This window comes from Varroa destructor, unplaced genomic scaffold (assembly GCF_002443255.2).
Source record: "Varroa destructor unplaced genomic scaffold, Vdes_3.0 BEIS01000001.1, whole genome shotgun sequence".
In the NCBI taxonomy this organism is placed as follows: Eukaryota; Metazoa; Arthropoda; class Arachnida; order Mesostigmata; family Varroidae; genus Varroa; species Varroa destructor.
Window position 1 is genome coordinate 49,077,238 of NW_019211454.1, and position 17,117 is coordinate 49,094,354.

The 17,117-nt window shown below is 39.2% G+C and overlaps 1 protein-coding gene across 2 annotated transcripts; it reads left to right on the plus strand.

The window, feature by feature from the left end:
- The first annotated feature begins 1,233 nt into the window (after nt 1-1,233).
- LOC111253264 (heparan sulfate 2-O-sulfotransferase 1-like) lies at nt 1,234-15,631 on the plus strand. 2 transcript variants are annotated; one of them, XM_086987835.1, is made up of 8 exons: nt 1,234-2,199; nt 2,858-3,131; nt 5,802-5,917; nt 8,539-8,684; nt 9,276-9,414; nt 9,897-10,136; nt 10,440-10,533; nt 11,277-15,631. In XM_086987835.1, the coding sequence occupies exons 1-8, from the start codon at nt 2,197-2,199 to the stop codon at nt 11,486-11,488; spliced, it is 1,224 nt and encodes a 407-aa protein (XP_086843961.1). In that variant the 5' UTR covers nt 1,234-2,196; the 3' UTR covers nt 11,489-15,631. The 2 variants fall into 2 exon arrangements, with proteins under 2 accessions (XP_086843961.1, XP_022668161.1); XM_022812426.2 differs by having other exon boundaries at nt 1,235-3,131.
- The last annotated feature ends 1,486 nt before the right edge of the window (nt 15,632-17,117 follow it).

Genomic DNA, 17,117 nt, shown 5'->3' on the forward strand with positions numbered 1-17,117 from the left:
TTTCTGGGGGTAGATCAAGCCACGGAGACTAACACGCTAGTTTCTTGAGCGGGTTTCTTTTAAACCTTAAATGTTTGCAACAATACACTCGACTTTCAGTATAGACTTCTCTCCAAGTATGCTCTGGCTGGACACTCCGTTGCAGAAAGTAAAGAGAATTCTGTCGACTCTGCAACTAGGATTGCTTAGCTGTGAAGGCCAGCATTAAAGATGAGATACTGATTAATCAACGAAGAGAAAAAATAAATACGTCTAGCATCGAACATTTCAGCGAAGTACGCAAAGGCTTTTAGGCGATATTAGGTCAATAAATTTGCCAGTATATTGCAATGCTCCTTATTTTTCTAAGTTCTGATTAAGGCTGTGGGTAAGATCAGTCTTCAAGCGCATTACATCTATTCAGCAATTATACTTGCGATGCTCCAAAGAATTTCACCCGAACGGCTAAACTAGAGTAGTTAGGAATGTTAAAATCAAAATAAGGATCTATTTTTTAATATATTTTTTTTAGGTAACGGTCTTTTTAGTACCCTCCACGCCAACCAGATATATTCTATAAAGTGCTTCTGTTTTATATGAATCATATAAAGTTTACAATAGAATTGATATGATAATGCGGTCGAAACGAGAAAAGATTTATTGTTTTTATGACAGTCGTAGTAGACCTGTACGTGTTACCTATTCATCAGTTATGAACATCGTCGGCAAAATTGATGCTATTTGACAAATATTGTTTTTTTTTTTCAAGTTTATCACAAGTTTCCTACTACTACTACTACAAGGCATGACAGGTCCTGTAGCAGCGCGATACTTAGCGCAATATTTCTATACTCGCTTGAACCCTAATTGTCATGACAATAGAATTGCGAACTAGAAGCATAAGATATTCCGGTGTGTTCCTGACGTTTCGTATTTCCTTAATTTTTATAACACATAATTCGTGTTCCAGTCTGAGATTTTGTTCGCAATAGGATTATTATCAAGTTAAGGTAATAAGAAAAAAAACCTTTAAAGCCTGGTTTTAATAGAGAAGTAGACAAGGAGTACTTTATATTTCGATTGCATTGTTCGACATATATTTCGACACGGTATCAACAGAATATGAAACCTTGAAAAAAATTTAGGCCAAGTCGTTCGCATGCATGTTACAGATTTCGCGGTTTTTCGAAGTAATCCTCCCCGTGGGAGTCCCGCCCGCCATTTATTCATTCGAGCTCCGCGCCATCCAAATCGACGGAATGTCGTTCAACACATCGCAACTTACGTCAGGTCCGAAAGTAAACGAGAGTTAACTGAATGACAGCCAGCCGCGCTGGTTTCGGAGCGCGACGGTCATCACGTTGATTGGGACACCACGTGGCAGTAGCGCGGTGATATTATATTTCATGATTGAATCTTCGTTTTCGTTTATTAGTCCACAGTAAAGTGCTGCTTGCAGATTATTTTTGGGTGATATGTGACATTGTTGTCTGAGGGTGCTACCGCATTTCAGGAGCTATCCCCTTTGCAATGGTAGTACCAATGTTGGTGCTACTACCAACTTTGAAATACCCCTTGTGAGGAGGAGCTCTTTCGCCCCCCATTGATCGGGCAAAGACCACAGTATCAGTGTGGGCAAATAACATTACGGCTCTGTCGTCTGCTTGAGCTGATGGTTAAAGAGGGCTATCGCTGATGCTGGTTCTATCTTACCCCCTGAACGATTTCTGCGCCAAACGGTTGTCCTACTGCTGCTGCTGCTGCTGCCACTTCGATACAATAGTGGCCTCGGCTATTCCGTTGCCCGTTCGTTGGCTCTCTAGCAGCCGTATACAATGCAACTTTCTCCCAGTGGATATGTTGTCCCGTCATTTACAGGAGCGGACTCATTCTCGGTTATAAAACTGCAGCAGAACAATCAACCCCAGTTGCCCAGCTAAACATACTGTCAAAACCCACACAACTGCAACGAGGATCTCGCAACGGCGAGTCGGAATTCGTCGTTGAGATTTAAAACGCTGTGGTGAAGTGCTCACCACCTTTCCCAGCAGCGTCAAGGCAGACAAACAATGCTTTAAAAGCTACTAAAACCCCCAGGTTCAATTGTTGCCTGCAGCTGACGGGGGTCCTAAAAAGCCATGTGAAGACCTGATACGGAAAGGACGTATTGGTGTTAATGTGAAAAGTAGGAAAAAAAGCGGAATTAAAAAGAAAACGATGGTGAGTGAGTAGAAAACGCGACCACAAAGCCCATGTCACACCAGCCAGTTGCTAATGCGTTCTGAGAGGCAGTAAAGAAGCGGTTCTTGTTCGAATTCATCTATCAATCGGTCCAAACATATAGTGTACACAGTATTTATGTAGTCACTCCGTAACTTACCGTTATTGTTAAATGAATATAGATTTTGCATATATTTCAATAAAGCGAATCTACGAATTATAAATACGTGCTATTAGCGCGATTTTAGTTGGGGTCTGAAGAGGTTGCCCCACGCTATATACCAACGACAGCCAAGCTGAGAGCTCTGGCTTCCTAAATGCTAATTAGAGGCCAGAAAATACTCCGATTTTGGGGCGAGGACCGGGGTAGCATAACGGTCCTCTTCACGTCACGCTTTTTGCTATATCGACTACTAGCGTAAGGCGTGGGAGAGTGTTCGAAAGTCAGTGGTGACAGTTTGAAATCGGAACTATTGGGTAGAAGTTTTGCCATTTAGGCGAGGGCGTTAGGGACCGTGAATGGTCCACCTATTTCCGCTCCTTGTCCTACGTTGTCTACACTGATTGTAAAGCTGCTGCTGCTAGCCGCCGCGAGCTGTTAGAGTAGCAACGGTCGATGTCCGGAGCGGACTTGAAGCTTCACCTCCTGTCGCAGCAGGCGAACGGAGTTGGCGGGGCATTCGGTGGCAAAACGACAGTGCGTGCGGGTGCCGGCAACATCGGCGGTAGCAGCAGCATCGGGGGGTTGGCGTGTGGCGGTAACCGTCGACAGGATGTGACCACCCGAGGACTGGAGATGCTCTCCTCAGTCGCGCGAACGCCAGCGCTCTGGCGCGTCTTCGCTGGCCTCGTCTTCTTCGGCGTATGGTTTCTCTTATTCACCGAACTCGAGCACCGCATGCGGACCATCGAGGAGACGAACCAATACATGGGTAAGTCGTGAGTAGATAAACAAACGAGGATGGCTCAAGCAGGTTCAGGAACAATGTTACTATAGGAGGAAATAAAATACTGTAATAGACGGCTGAAAGCCTTTGAAGGTTTGGGGTAAACAATCGATCTAGCAGAACAATCATACCAGCTTCGTACATTTGTTCCTATGGTTAAATCGATTGAAAATCATGAAGAAATCCGTGCCATGCTATGGAATTTCTCTGACCAGAAAATACGGCGATGCTTACTCGTAAAAATAGGCAAAGCAAGTGCATAGATTGCAATGTGCTTGATAATTAATAATGTTGAAGGAGCCATCATCTGACTTGTGTTTTGCTGGAAATGCAGGAAAACGAGCTGGTATCAATTTTTTTTTTCCTTTTCTACTTCCCTTCAGTAATTACTTACCTCTAGGGAATCTTTTCATTGTTGGCCTTTTGGAAATTTGCCAGAAGAACGTCATTTTTGATCCGCAATACGTTGCCGAAAGGGCGTCGTATAATCGGACACTGTGATCTTTTGCTTGGCCGGCGATGTTGTTTGGGTTGGATCGTGTTGATTTGCAACGTCAAACCTGAGCTGAGCATTTGGGTGTGAAACAGGTGACCACTAATTAGTATTCATTGGTAGAAGTAGTTATCACATAACTACAATCGTAATAATTTATTTTCATTTTTCAATAGCTTTTTCCCTTTAGGTTACCGAACGATATCGAAAGGGGTGTGTAGGCTTATGCCATTGAATCAAAAGCCAAGGACCATTTCTACTATAAATTATTAAATTATTTCAATTATTAAATTCATTCAAACATGTTACAACGGCAGACGAGTGATACAAAGCTGCATCATTCTTAGGCTATTTTGTAATGTCTTTCACCACTTACGTATCGCCTGGTTAGGCCGGTTTAGATTTTGGTCGCATTCTTTCCATCTACAAATGGGTTTTTTCAAATATTTTAAAAAAGATGGTTGATTAAATTTAATTGGACTACTGACACCAAAAAAAAATTCAATATCGCTTATTTTAATATTTAATCTTCTAGAGGAGCTGTAAAAATTGCACAAATCTAAAAGAATGAAGTGCTAGATCAACAATTACATGAGATTATTGCATAGGTATCATATCAATGTGCATTTCCGTATATCATTATAAGGTTGTTTCTTGGATTACTTATTCGTAATAGAAAGCTGCGCATTCGGTGCTGCCAACGCCTTACAATTATTTTTTTGTTCACGTTTGAACTGTCATTTGCAAGCCGCATCGGTATACCATTGTGACATATTTTATATTTTACGTATGGCTCTCTTTCGTTCCGAACAATCAGTTTGACTAAGATGAAGTCATTTGTCCTGGAGTCCTTAAATTTGATACACTTGGTTATCGCTAGGACAAGAACAGCTGTAAACATGTACACGGTATCGTATTAGTTATTTAGACATCGTGAACGTTAAATAATAAATTAGATCAAACATAGGGACGTTTATTACTGGTGTTTGTTCTCTGATCCCCATAGTTGGTTCTCTGACCCCGGAAAATGTTACTCTACCTTTGGGGCAAACAGATTTAATATACAGTGTCACTACAAACCCGTTAAATTGACAATAAGGCTCTTACTCTATTTACCTCCCGTTAACGATGACTGGCAAGCGTTTACTGATATTAGTACGGTATTAACGAAGTTCTGCTATATGGTGTTGCAAAATAAGCTCAGCGAGATTGACTACAAGACTAAGCACATTCGATTAACTTCCCTGAACAAATATATCATTTGTGCTCTAAATTTGATGTTTGAGAGTAACTTGCTCGATTGATCAATGCTTCAATCGATACTTCAGTTATTATATAGTACTACCATATATATATATATAATAAAAAATATGCTACTATCACAATCACTGCAATATTTGAGATGCAGAATATATTCTGAGTGGTGAAAGCTTTAGAAGTTCTTTAAATTACTTTCTTTTTGATTAAACTCTACTAGCGATATAGATTTGTCCACTAGGCGGGAAATCAAACGTCTTAATGGGAGCCTGAAAGTTTAGTAGCAAAGATCTGCATGTATTAGAGTGATCCTGGCATAGTCTAAATACCAGGTAATTTTGTACGATCTTTCCTACTGTCGATTTCCAATACCGAACCGGCTGAATCTACATGCGATTCAAGCACTTACAGTTATCAGTGAATTAATTACGCAAGTGCTATAGTACTATAGAGTGCAAACGTGCTTGTACAGGATCAAAAAAGTACCATAAAGTTACGTAAGGCGTAACTATGCTATGGCTAGAGAGCAAAGATTCGAGTCAATGATATATACATATATATTGAAAATATGATGGGACCCTGCGATATTTCGAAATAGTGCCATTTCTGAGGTAAGTCTATTAAGACAAATCGCGAAATATATCCGAACTGACTATTCTTATTATAAACGTTTACCGATACTTACGAGCTAATATATTCTCAAGGTTATCCTATCTGTAATATCCTTTTTTAGCCCAAATAAAAACTGCAATAAAGCAATTTTAATTACTATATTGTTTTATCGAGCCTATGCTTGGTGAATTTGTGCCTACTCATTTCAGCATATGGCGGGTTGGCGTATTTGCTTGCGCTGAATAGGTTTTATTCGGCTCAATATTAACATCAAAATGGATATTTGATTTCAGGGAAAATGCTGGCTCGATTAAACTTCAATCGTTTCCCCGTTCTGGGAGAACCGTCTTCTCAAACAGAAGACATGGACGATTCGCTCGGGCTTCCGCTTAAAACATTCGACAATCAGGTAATTAATATTCCACTTCCATTAATGTGAGATCAGCGAAGTATAACTTATTACCTTTTGCTTTCTGCCATACGAATTCATAGATTCATATGTAAAAATTATGCGTCCAAACGGATTTTGCCTGTAGCCGAACGAAACCGTAATGGTACGGTGAAGAATTAGGCGAGAGCTGATAATCACGTAACATAGTGTGGCGCTAATATCTGTGCTTACGATGATCAGCGCCGCACCTGAAATGATACTAGATTATAGTCGAAATAGGCTTTGTAGAGATTAAACTATTCGTATAGAATGGCCTTTGTCCTTTAATAGCACCCCATAGATAAACCTGTAAAGTAAAAAACACAAACTGGCTTAATTCTTGTTATATGTATATAAGTATATTCTATATGCGTATATTGAAACGGTACACCATTACTCGCTTCAGATATTTCTGTTAGAATTATTTTTATATGAAATTAATGTATCCGTTTCCGTACACTGGGTTTCAATTTTAGCTCCCGTCTTCTGATCGCATTATCCACTGAATTCACATCTTTTTGTAACGTTCCGGCTACAGTTGGTTTAAATGGCACTCATTTCTCTAAATACAGTTTCTTACCAGCCGCCCGTATATAGTTATAACAGTAATATCCGCTAGGTGTTGTTTGCGTTATAAAAGGATCTCATTGTGTTGCTAGTCCACTTAGGCATTTGGACATTGGTATATAGCGAAAAACATTTTTAGCCACACAAGGCTTGACAATCCTTGATTAATCCATTTGCCTCGTTTTCTCTGAGGTGTGCGATGCTGTCTCGTTGAAGTTGCTCTCGCTGCGTTCAGGGTTGTTATCCTTATTTATATGAGATGGTCGTTTGGTCGATAGAGACTTCAACTCAACGACTAAACGCATCACATGAACCTTTTTCTATTACAAACTTTAAAGTTCTACCTAAACACAAAATTAATAGACTTTCTCGATAGTAGTTACTTGCGTCACCCAGTTTTCGTTATAGATCTTGCTCCATTTATGAAATGGCAGAACATATATTTTCCTTAAATCTGTCCATCGCGCGTAGATTCTTCTAATGGACCTTATCTTCTACATACCTTCACAAAAAAATCGAGCGCAGTTATGTCACATGATGTGGGGGCATTCGATGGCAATCTGCCTGTCACAAAAAAGCCCGAGGTTATTCCGCGAACAAAGGTTATAGTTATCTCTAACAAGAACTAGTGATAGCTACGAATAAGAATAAGAACTAGTAATGACATGCTCCACCAGACAGAGATAGCGCAAAATATATGCGCGCTATTGCTTTTTATGAAGGTACCTCAAAATTAAAGTATACTGCAACAATCGCGGAAAGTGGACAAGCTCAACAGTGCTGCAGATGTATGCGAAAAAGTGGTCCAAAAACTGGCTAAAGCGAACAACTGCTCGAAAGAGAGCGAAGGGAGTTTAACTTACTAATGATTTATTAACGCAAGATCATTAACTAAATAAGGTTTGCAATGAGGAAAGATTTCCATACGTCGTTCGTCGTGCCACCCTAAAGTTTCTCCCGTCCTCAAATCAGACTACCATATCGTGCACGTCATATGTAAACAGGTTAAAACAGAGCATGCGTCACAGCAGTCAGCTACTGCCGCAACTTCGGGCCAACATTCTGCTGCGTCTCGCCCCTACATCACTGCCCGCTTCCATTTATGGCGTGTGTCAACTTTATCCTCAAAATCATCACGTATCGATCTAATGACACAGACGATAGCTTGTTCTATAGACGGAAGTTCTTTAATAGCATTTATCTCTAATTTATAACCAGCGACACGATTGTTTTCAGCGTATAACTATCAAAGTCATCAAAAATTGCATTTGCTGAGCGGGTAGATACCGGTCCGTCTACTTGCATGACGGTAGAATAGTTGTTTTTAAGTGGCGTTGCTTTAATTAGTAGATTCCAATCGATGCTAAATCTTTTCAGGATCACCGTTAGAAGAAAACTGGCCACGTCGGTCAATTATGAGCGTCAAGTACAAACGTACGACCGTCGTGTTTCCGTGAATCAAGTATATGTTGTAGATGAAAATTTAAATTTTGGTAACAGGAAATGCATTGTTGACTAACCGTTCCACGTGTAACATAGATAGCTGCTGTCGCGCGCTCAAAGGAAACAGGTTCACTGTATTTCTGTAGGAAAGTTAAGAGAAATTGCCCCCAGTGCGATATGCGCCTGCACCGAGTTTGAGACCTATGCGTCCAAAGAATGTAAAATTGGATTAATGAAGAACTTCTCTTACTGCTTACTGTTTTATGCTTACCGAATCTAAATAACTTTGATCGGTTTATTGACGATATTTACTAGATTCTGCGACTTGTGCGTACGAGGCTGAAAAAAACGGTTCATAATTAAGATTTCTTTTGCCCCTTGCGGAACCTTCGCTGTAAATAGAATCGCCTTAGTAATTCGGTCTATGAGTTCTATATTAAACAAAGTTCTCTTTTTTTGATAGTCTTCATATATATATATGATTTTTTTTCCAAACAAAATTTTCGATATTCTTTTCCTTGTAAACACGAGACGAATTGCAGTTGTTGAAATAAATGATGTTGATCATTCGGTATCGGCTTGTTTTTTAGGTTATTATCTATAATCGGGTCCCGAAAACTGCATCCACATCGTTCACCGGCGTCGCGTATGACCTTTGCGCTAAAAACAGATTCTTTGTGCTACACATTAATACGAGCCGAAACATGCATATTATGTCTGTCGCAGACCAGATGAGGTATATCTATTAATGTGTTTATGCTATTTATGACATTGTACAAGTTGCTATAGCTGCTGATTGAAGGTTAGCACTGATTGGCTAAAATTAATATTTATAATTTAAAATCAATATTAATAATTTTAGCGTGTAACTACTAAATAACAGAGTTAATCAATTATTTCTTTGTATTAATACATTAGAGGGCCTGCATTGAATTTTAGGCTGAATTTTCCTTGTCATTCCTACGTTAGCAACATGTGTTGAAATGATTCTTTGTATAATGGAGTGCATATGTCGCGAATCGTTGCAGTCATGTTCAACAGCGTTGACCAAACTGAAAAAAATATATAATCAAAGAGAGAAAAAATTGACTTTAACGAAGCGCAAGAAATTTAAAAAAAAAACTTGTAGTTACCGCTACCGTCTACTAAAATGATGAATAGTTGTTTTTGAACGATCACGACAGCCACCAGACGCAACCCTGTAGGACAAATAGCAGTTTTTGACAATTTTAACCGTGAACGGTTCTGATATTTTATACCGCTATTTCAGAGCTGTTACTTTCCAGGCTCAAGCTACTAGAAGGCTCATTCCTACTGTCATTTGCAGGTATTCTGTAAATATTTCACAATGGGAAGCGATGAAACCATCGATATATCACGGTCACGTCGCATTTCTGGATTTCGCCCGTTTCGGGATGCCGCCGCCGATTTACATTAACATCGTTCGGGAGCCGCTCGAGAGACTCGTGAGTATCATATAAACTAGACATGATTCTAGTTTTGGATCACTCACGGACTGAATGCCTCAAATTTGCAGCCTTATCACGGGTATTGGCTGTTAATTATTGCGAATGGGCTTTCAACGAGATCTTTTGGAAGAAAGATGCTTTAGAAATAGATTCGATTTAGCTCCCTCGGTGCTTGTGCTTTGGCACTAATATACTTACAGCGTCCTCACCACGATGCTTGTAACGATTTATTTTTGATTTAATTCTTAGCTAGCTTAAACAAGGCCCATATACGTATATATGTTTCAATAATTAATGATTCAGCTTTATTAAAACCACTCGTTTGACACTTACAACACATATAGCATATGTAATATTGCTGACGAATATAACATTAAACAGCACATAATTGTAACAGATGCAAGAACAGGCACATGTACCTCTAGTAGCCTACGAAGAAGCTACCTCCAGAGTAAAGCTATTGGGCCATTTTGCAATAGGTGAGTTATTATTACTTTCTACGCAACGGTGATGATTTTCGGCCTCATCTTCAACGACGGCGCAGCGGCGATAAGCGCACATTTGACGAATGCGTTCGACAACAAGGCCAGGACTGCTCTGAAGACAAAATGTGGCTGCAAATACCCTTCTTTTGTGGACATGCTCCAACATGTTGGCAGCCTGGTAGTAGATGGGCTCTCGAACAAGCTAAGAACAACTTGATCAATAAATATCTACTGGTAAGTATTGCACGATCAACGTATCAATGCATATATTCGATTTGATTGCTATTGTTAGTCAGCTGTTTTTGCTAAAAATTATTTTTTCTTTTCGTGTAGTTTAGTTTAGAAAGGAAACAGTTTTATTTTGCAAGTAATAATAACGGTATTGAAAGTGGGGGATGTTCGATATTTTCGATCCTGACTTCATTTTTATTTTTAAAAAGGTATATTTTTTTCAACACATTATTATAACGATTGTCAACATCTTATGTGCTGTAGACTTGCTATAAAATTAACTATTTACTTCGATTTACATTTAAGGTCGGAACAACTGAACAACTTCAGGACTTTGTGGATATATTGGAAATCGTATTGCCTCGATTTTTTCGGGGCGCCTCGAAACATTTTCAGTTAGGTAGGCGTTTAGGTTTATTTTGTTTTTATTAAAAGAATGCTTAAGGCAATCTACTGCTACTGATTTATAAATAAAACACATTCATTCTTTATTTTATTATCCTAGATTAAATTGACTGTGCAATCATGTTTTGGCACGCACTTGCGTGTTATAGCCAAATCATACTATTTTTTTTGTATCAAGATATCTATATCTTGATAGTGTTCATTTTATATAAGTACCGAAAACTTTTTTCAAAAAAAAAACACAAAAGTTTTTTCAAGATGTAAGACATGTGATTTGACAGTTAGCAATAAAATGGTACTAATAATAGTCGTCAACTTACTTTTCACTAGTTACATGTGATCTACAGGTGATTTCTAGCGCAATCAGCGTAGATTTTCAAATGTATGATGATCAGTGTGGCTCAACTATGGAGTGTTTGCGATAACTTCTATAACATTCATTTATTGAGAAGTTAGCTTTATGCGCGCGCTGTTTTCCAGTAGATAGACATGTAGGCCTTACTGCAGTTCGACCAAAATAATATCGTGCGATGGCGCAATAACATGCTGTTACATTTAAATATAGCATAACTACAGCAACGTTCACTATTGAAGGCAGCTATATACAAAATCTATTAGTATCAAGTATTCTACCGCACCCACCAAAATGATTGCCTGTACTCTCTCATACTTACGACTTTTATTTTTCATGCCTTGAGATGGCAATTTACATAATTTATCTTCATTGGCTGGTTCCAGGCAACAAATCTCACTTACGAAAGACCGCCAATAAGAAGGCCGTATCAGCAGACACCGTCGCTCTAATCAAGCAATGGCCCATCTATGAACTCGAATCAGAATTCTACGAGTTTGCCAAAAGGCACTTCAATCTTATCAAGGAGAAACTGAACGGAGAGCAGGGAGCTCAGCAATTTTTCTTCGAGAAGATCCGACCTAAGAAACATTGGTAGGGTAAGTCCGGCCTAAAATTGAGCCTCTAACAACGTCAAGCGGCCATACAACAATCTTGTCTTCTGATAAACATAAACCACTACTACCGCTCCTGTATAAAATGTCGTGAGAGGGTCCGCTTCATGGTATGAAAGTGTTTGGGATGAAAAGACTGACCTAGACGACAGTGAACCTGCACAAACTCTTTTTCTGTAAAATATTATGGCAGATTATTCTGTTGCCATTTGAATATCGATCTCCTTTGTGATAAGGCTATAATCATATGCGCCTACAGTAATAAAAAATACTAAAAAAAACGTTGAAGAAAGGATTATTTGGGGGGGCGCCATTGTAGACTAGTTTTGTTGGATAGCAATCTCTGGTTAATTAACCACTGGGCGATACTGACTGCACACAGCCTGGCTAGACATCGAACACACTTCGTTGAATGAGTTTATATTAACGAAGAAAGTTCGTAATGGTGACCTTATGACCAAAAAAACTGTATCATTTTTGTATAAACACGGATAATTAATAATTAAGCGAAATGCCTGTAGCCTATCAACAGACATTGGCATTGAATACATGGACCGAAAGGAGAAAAAGAAGAAGTTGGAAGCTTTAAGAGCTTCAAACAATGAAGTAAACACGGCACTGTAAAGGCACCGCGTCATTGTTTCAAAGGTTCAAGGTACCCATAGGGCTTTCAAATACGGTTTCCAGTTCCCAATACCGTTGTTTCTACCATATGGTGAATTATATGCTCTTATATTACTTTAGATTATGAAAGCAAGGGATGGAGACAATTGTATGTCATTTTTAGCATCTTTCGAATGCAGAATATTGCAACCATTCTGACACAAGTACGAACGTTTTCTCGTATTGATTTTGCTGTTCAGTTTTTTCACATTAAGACTCATGTCTTAACTTTGAAGAATTCTTTCTTGTTGAAAGGAGATAGAGGAGGAACGACATCTACACTTACCTAGTTTCTTGTTTATAGTAAGTACGTGACTCGAAATTTTCGTGTTCGTGATACATCGTCGTGCCATAGAACACTCTTCACCTTTTTACCTATATTAACGTACCCGTATAACATATTTAAAGGCATCCGCTTTTAATTTCCCGATATGCTGCAGTATGAGAAGATAGCGTCAATACGTCCTGCTATATAAGCCATTTCTCTCTTTAAAAAAGAATCACATATGAATAGATGAAAGGCTCTTAAAAAACTCGTAGCGGCAACACAATGTCTGCGTCCGTTCGTACGGAGTCGTACTTTAATTTGTTGTTTCACCTAATATTGTGTGAGAGTGTGAGAGGCTATTAGAAAATAGCGAATTTCATGGGGAGTAGCGGAAAGGCATAGAGTGAAGACGTTTCCCAATTTCTCATAGGTTGACAGTGGCAACTGTATCGTGCGCCGATTTATGATGGCCACATATTAAAGACGATAGGTCTCAGAAGTCGTACACCCAGTCTACAGGTTGACTTATGTCTTTCATATTATGATACATCATTATAACGGATACGTCGTAACGACAGACCGCAACGGATTAAACTACTATTACCAATAATTATATTCCGTATCAATGTCATTGCCGTATTACATGTAGCGGATATTGGCTCTGGTGAATGAATAAACACTATTTATTCAAGAGCGACTTGAATAGCTGAAATGGGGCTACACGAAAAGGGTATTCACGTATATATAACTGTCAAAAATATAGGAATTTCTGGAGAAACTCCTTCGGGATAATAACTTAACCAAGTCATAAATAACCCATATACTAAAACTCGTCTTGGCCGCATCGCACAATGATTTTTATTTAGATAGATGTGAGGAAAAAATTGTCAGCATCCAAGCACCCATACAATGTAAAGACAGAGTTACTGGAAAATTAGAGGAGATATCATTGCAAAACATAAATTATTGTGAGACAATGGAACCGATGGCACCCTGTAACGAATCAAGTGAACCTTCAAAGGAATTTATGTCTTTCAAATAAGACTAATATAGGTATCCTCATCAATACCATTGTATTTTCCTAAAATCCAAATCTACTAGCAACCAGCCACTTCAGTCACAACGATGATGACTGATCGCATAAGCGTTAGCTGTTCGCGAATAATTCACAGAAGCACATGAACAACACTAAGAACACTACAATGTTCTTTCGACAAACGTTCCCATGCTATGCTTGTAACGGCATCTGTTCATGTTAATGGACGTTGCAACGGTTACCAATTGTAGCATAAATGTTCGCTTAAGATTCTTAGCGATTAAAGTGTTTATAGAGTTATAAGCGATGACTAGTTATGTTGTGCTACATGTTTTTATAATTCCTTTTAAACTACTTGTTCTAGAACCACTATTTTCTCTAAATCGGCCAAAATAATAATATTTTTGTAGTACGTATTAGAGTCTATTCGTTTGCATACGATGCCAAGTTTTGCCTCGTCTGCGCCATATCAGTTTTCGGTCTGTTCTTTACTCTCTCTTACGCCTGAACCTCGGGGTTCTTGTGAAAAAAAAATCGAAAATGATTTTACGGAAGACACTAACTAACGTGGAATTACGTTACGAGAGCTAAGTTCTATTTATCTTGGAGGCTGGAGGAACGGACGGCTTTGTTAGCAATACTGAAATGTGGTAGAAACTGATTTGGCTACATGTGCGTTTCTTAGTTACTCCCAAATCCCATGGAACGACAAAGGCGTTCAAAATGAAACACACCTTTTTTATTTAAAAAAAAATGAAGTATCTCAAATTGCTGACTGCAGTTGTTATCGATATGATACTGGGGTGGATACGTGTTTGTGTCGATACGCCTTAAGCAACCGAAAATTTATTATCAACGGATATGTTCCGATTAGCATTTCCCGCTGTCGAGTTAACTACCAGTCTTTCACTAGGGCGCGTGTCGCAGTACTTTCTCGCTTATCTAATACCTGTGTACGTTACTTTTACATTGCTTTACGGAGAAAAACTGGCTAAGTTTATCTGGAGATTGATCCCATCGCCAATTGATACCAGGAACAGCTCTAACTGGGAGAGAGAGCAATATTCCCCCTGTATGACAAGGACAAACTACGAGACATGTGTAGTGGCACGCATCTCTATACTTATATAATAATAACCTATAACCAAACAAAGGACAATCACGCCCGCAACAATCACATACAAACTCATTATATTATAACTAATTATATATGTATATTATATATTGTTGTTTCTAATGATATTGAATAATATATATGTATACACGATACCGACGCCAACAACCGACCATTTACGAGACGCATAATGACCAGAGGAAGCATAAGTCAAAATGTGGCTTGACAAGAAACGATAGGGGAATAGGTATCCACTTCTGTATGTAGGTGATAGAAGAACGGCTTTTAGCAAAATCTGTTAGATTAGAAATAAATATTTTTCATTACTACCACATGGAATCGTCAATGGTAGTTACAGCTGTAGCCCTAACATAGACTTTCAAGCATGAAGTAAAATTGTCGCTTGTTGTTGACGCACACTGCATACGTCAATAGTGATGTCGACGCGTGACTGTTACTGCGATAACACACACGACTTCCGTACGTTTCGCCGCTTCAAAACTAACACATTCATACTTATCCATTAGATAATGTGCAGACGAAACTGACGTCAACATGTATATAATTTACCGCATAGGCGAAAAAAAAAAAGAAAAAAAAAACAAAATATATACTCACATGGTTTTTGTCGTGCGAGATAAATCAAGTCACTTCCTAACATGCGATGAGCTATGGTGAATTTAATAAGACGAGATGCAAAAAGGACTCTGTTTGCGGTCTTTAACTAAACTAGTCAGCAAATATGCTTTATGGTTCTTAGTAGGCTTTCGGCGGCAGCATCGCTCTATGCTTCACGCCGTTTCAGGCTGATGCCAAATTGTAAATATTCACTTGCCTTCCTTTTCAACTGCGAGGGGTAATAGCATCGAACATTTTGTCGCCGTTTTTTACATGTACAGATCTGTTTAATTTTGTTGTTCAAATCGCCACTTCATCCACGCTCGTTGAAATGAATAAATGCCTTGCATCTATACACTCATTGTATTGTATGAGAACAGCTAGGAGAACAAAAGGAACAATAATAAATTTCGAATGTAATCCCCGAAGGTGTTTTCTTCGTTCATGCGCTCAAAATTCTCAAGCTTAAATTATTTGCAGACGTGACTAAAGCTCGCACATACAGTTTGCCCAATCTTCGCTTAGTATGACACATTTTACATTTGAAATAATGGCACTTACCAAGCAAACATCCGTTCTTCGCATGAATACAGAGGACTTTTAAGGCTTTATTTAACTGCGTGGAAACTCAGAGAACTTCTTCCGCCGAGCCTTATAGGACCTCGAGGTTATATGAAAGGCACTTGAAGCTTGCCTGCCCTCACCATGAACATGCTTCACGTATGACGATTGCTAGTCCAGCGGTTCATCAGATGCCCAACGCATGGACAACACGACATACCGAGTGCTGCAAATATGAACTATCGATCGCCAAGTTAAACTGTAGCAGTTAAAATAGTGCAATTCGTTTTCGTGGACGTAACAGCACCTTCGTGACGTTGGACCGTTCTCGAGTGTGTAAGCCCAGAAAGTACTGGTTATTGTCTTCGGTTCCAGTGAGACAGAGGTCATTCCTTGACCTTTCTATATTGCTGCTAGGCACCAACAATTGGATAAAAGGGGGAACGCCAAACGCGGCTAGGACGCACTGCGCGTTGCATGCGTCTATCTCTATTGTAACCTATAGAATGGAGCTATCGCTGTACAGAGGAGAAGATGGCAATCGCACCGATCATTTTACCTAATGAATACTTGTTGCACATGTAGTTATGAGGCGCGTGTGTAACAACACTGAAACAGGCAATTTCATGACGAAATGATCGGTCGCAGGTACACATTAACTTATTCAGCTAATCAGTACAACAGTACACTAATATAGCTGCGAGAATTCGAAAACTCAATACCCAATAAGGCGCCAGACTCGATATATTTTCCAAGCATGATCGCGTTAAAACCTGCCACCCATAGGAACCAGTTACAATAGACACATAATGTTTAATGTAAGGGAAATAGCACTCTACCTAAATATTTTCACACAACAAGGTATAGCGATCAGCGATATATTTTATCGAACGCTACTCTGAAACGTTTTGATAACAAACAATGGCTTATGCACTGCATGCTGAGGTAAGCCTGCAACTAAATATGAGCACTCCCATTTCACACGTGTTCGCCAGACTCGGAAATCCATCGTCGTAAATATCATGATTTGGGCAAATACGACAGGATCGAGAACAGAGATTTACAACGAAACAGGGTCATTTCTACAGTGTGAGTTCCCGTATAATCAATAACTAAAGGACCTCCATTGCGAGTACTTCTCCTCTCGATACCCTCCATTGCCCTAAACTAAGCAATCACCAGCATCACAAAACAGCGACGATTACAGAGAAAAACTAATTACTGTAGATATATGGTGAACACAACGTTGAATATATAAAGGAGCCATACGATTTGTGACCGGGTGCCGAAGGAACTGGTTGACAGTACCGAGGTCTTGTGTAGAGTCAGCGAACAGAAGGCCATTGCCGACAC

What these genes read in the sequence shown, in the direction of transcription:
- LOC111253264 (XM_022812426.2), top strand. Translation starts at nt 2,816, where the DNA reads ATGTCCGGAGCGGACTTGAAGCTTCACCTCCTGTCGCAGCAGGCGAAC. An exon ending in TTAAAACATTCGACAATCAG is followed by an intron (nt 5,918 to 8,538) that starts GTAATTAATATT and finishes CTTGTTTTTTAG; the next exon opens with GTTATTATCTATAATCGGGT. An exon ending in TCTGTCGCAGACCAGATGAG is followed by an intron (nt 8,685 to 9,275) that starts GTATATCTATTA and finishes TGTCATTTGCAG; the next exon opens with GTATTCTGTAAATATTTCAC.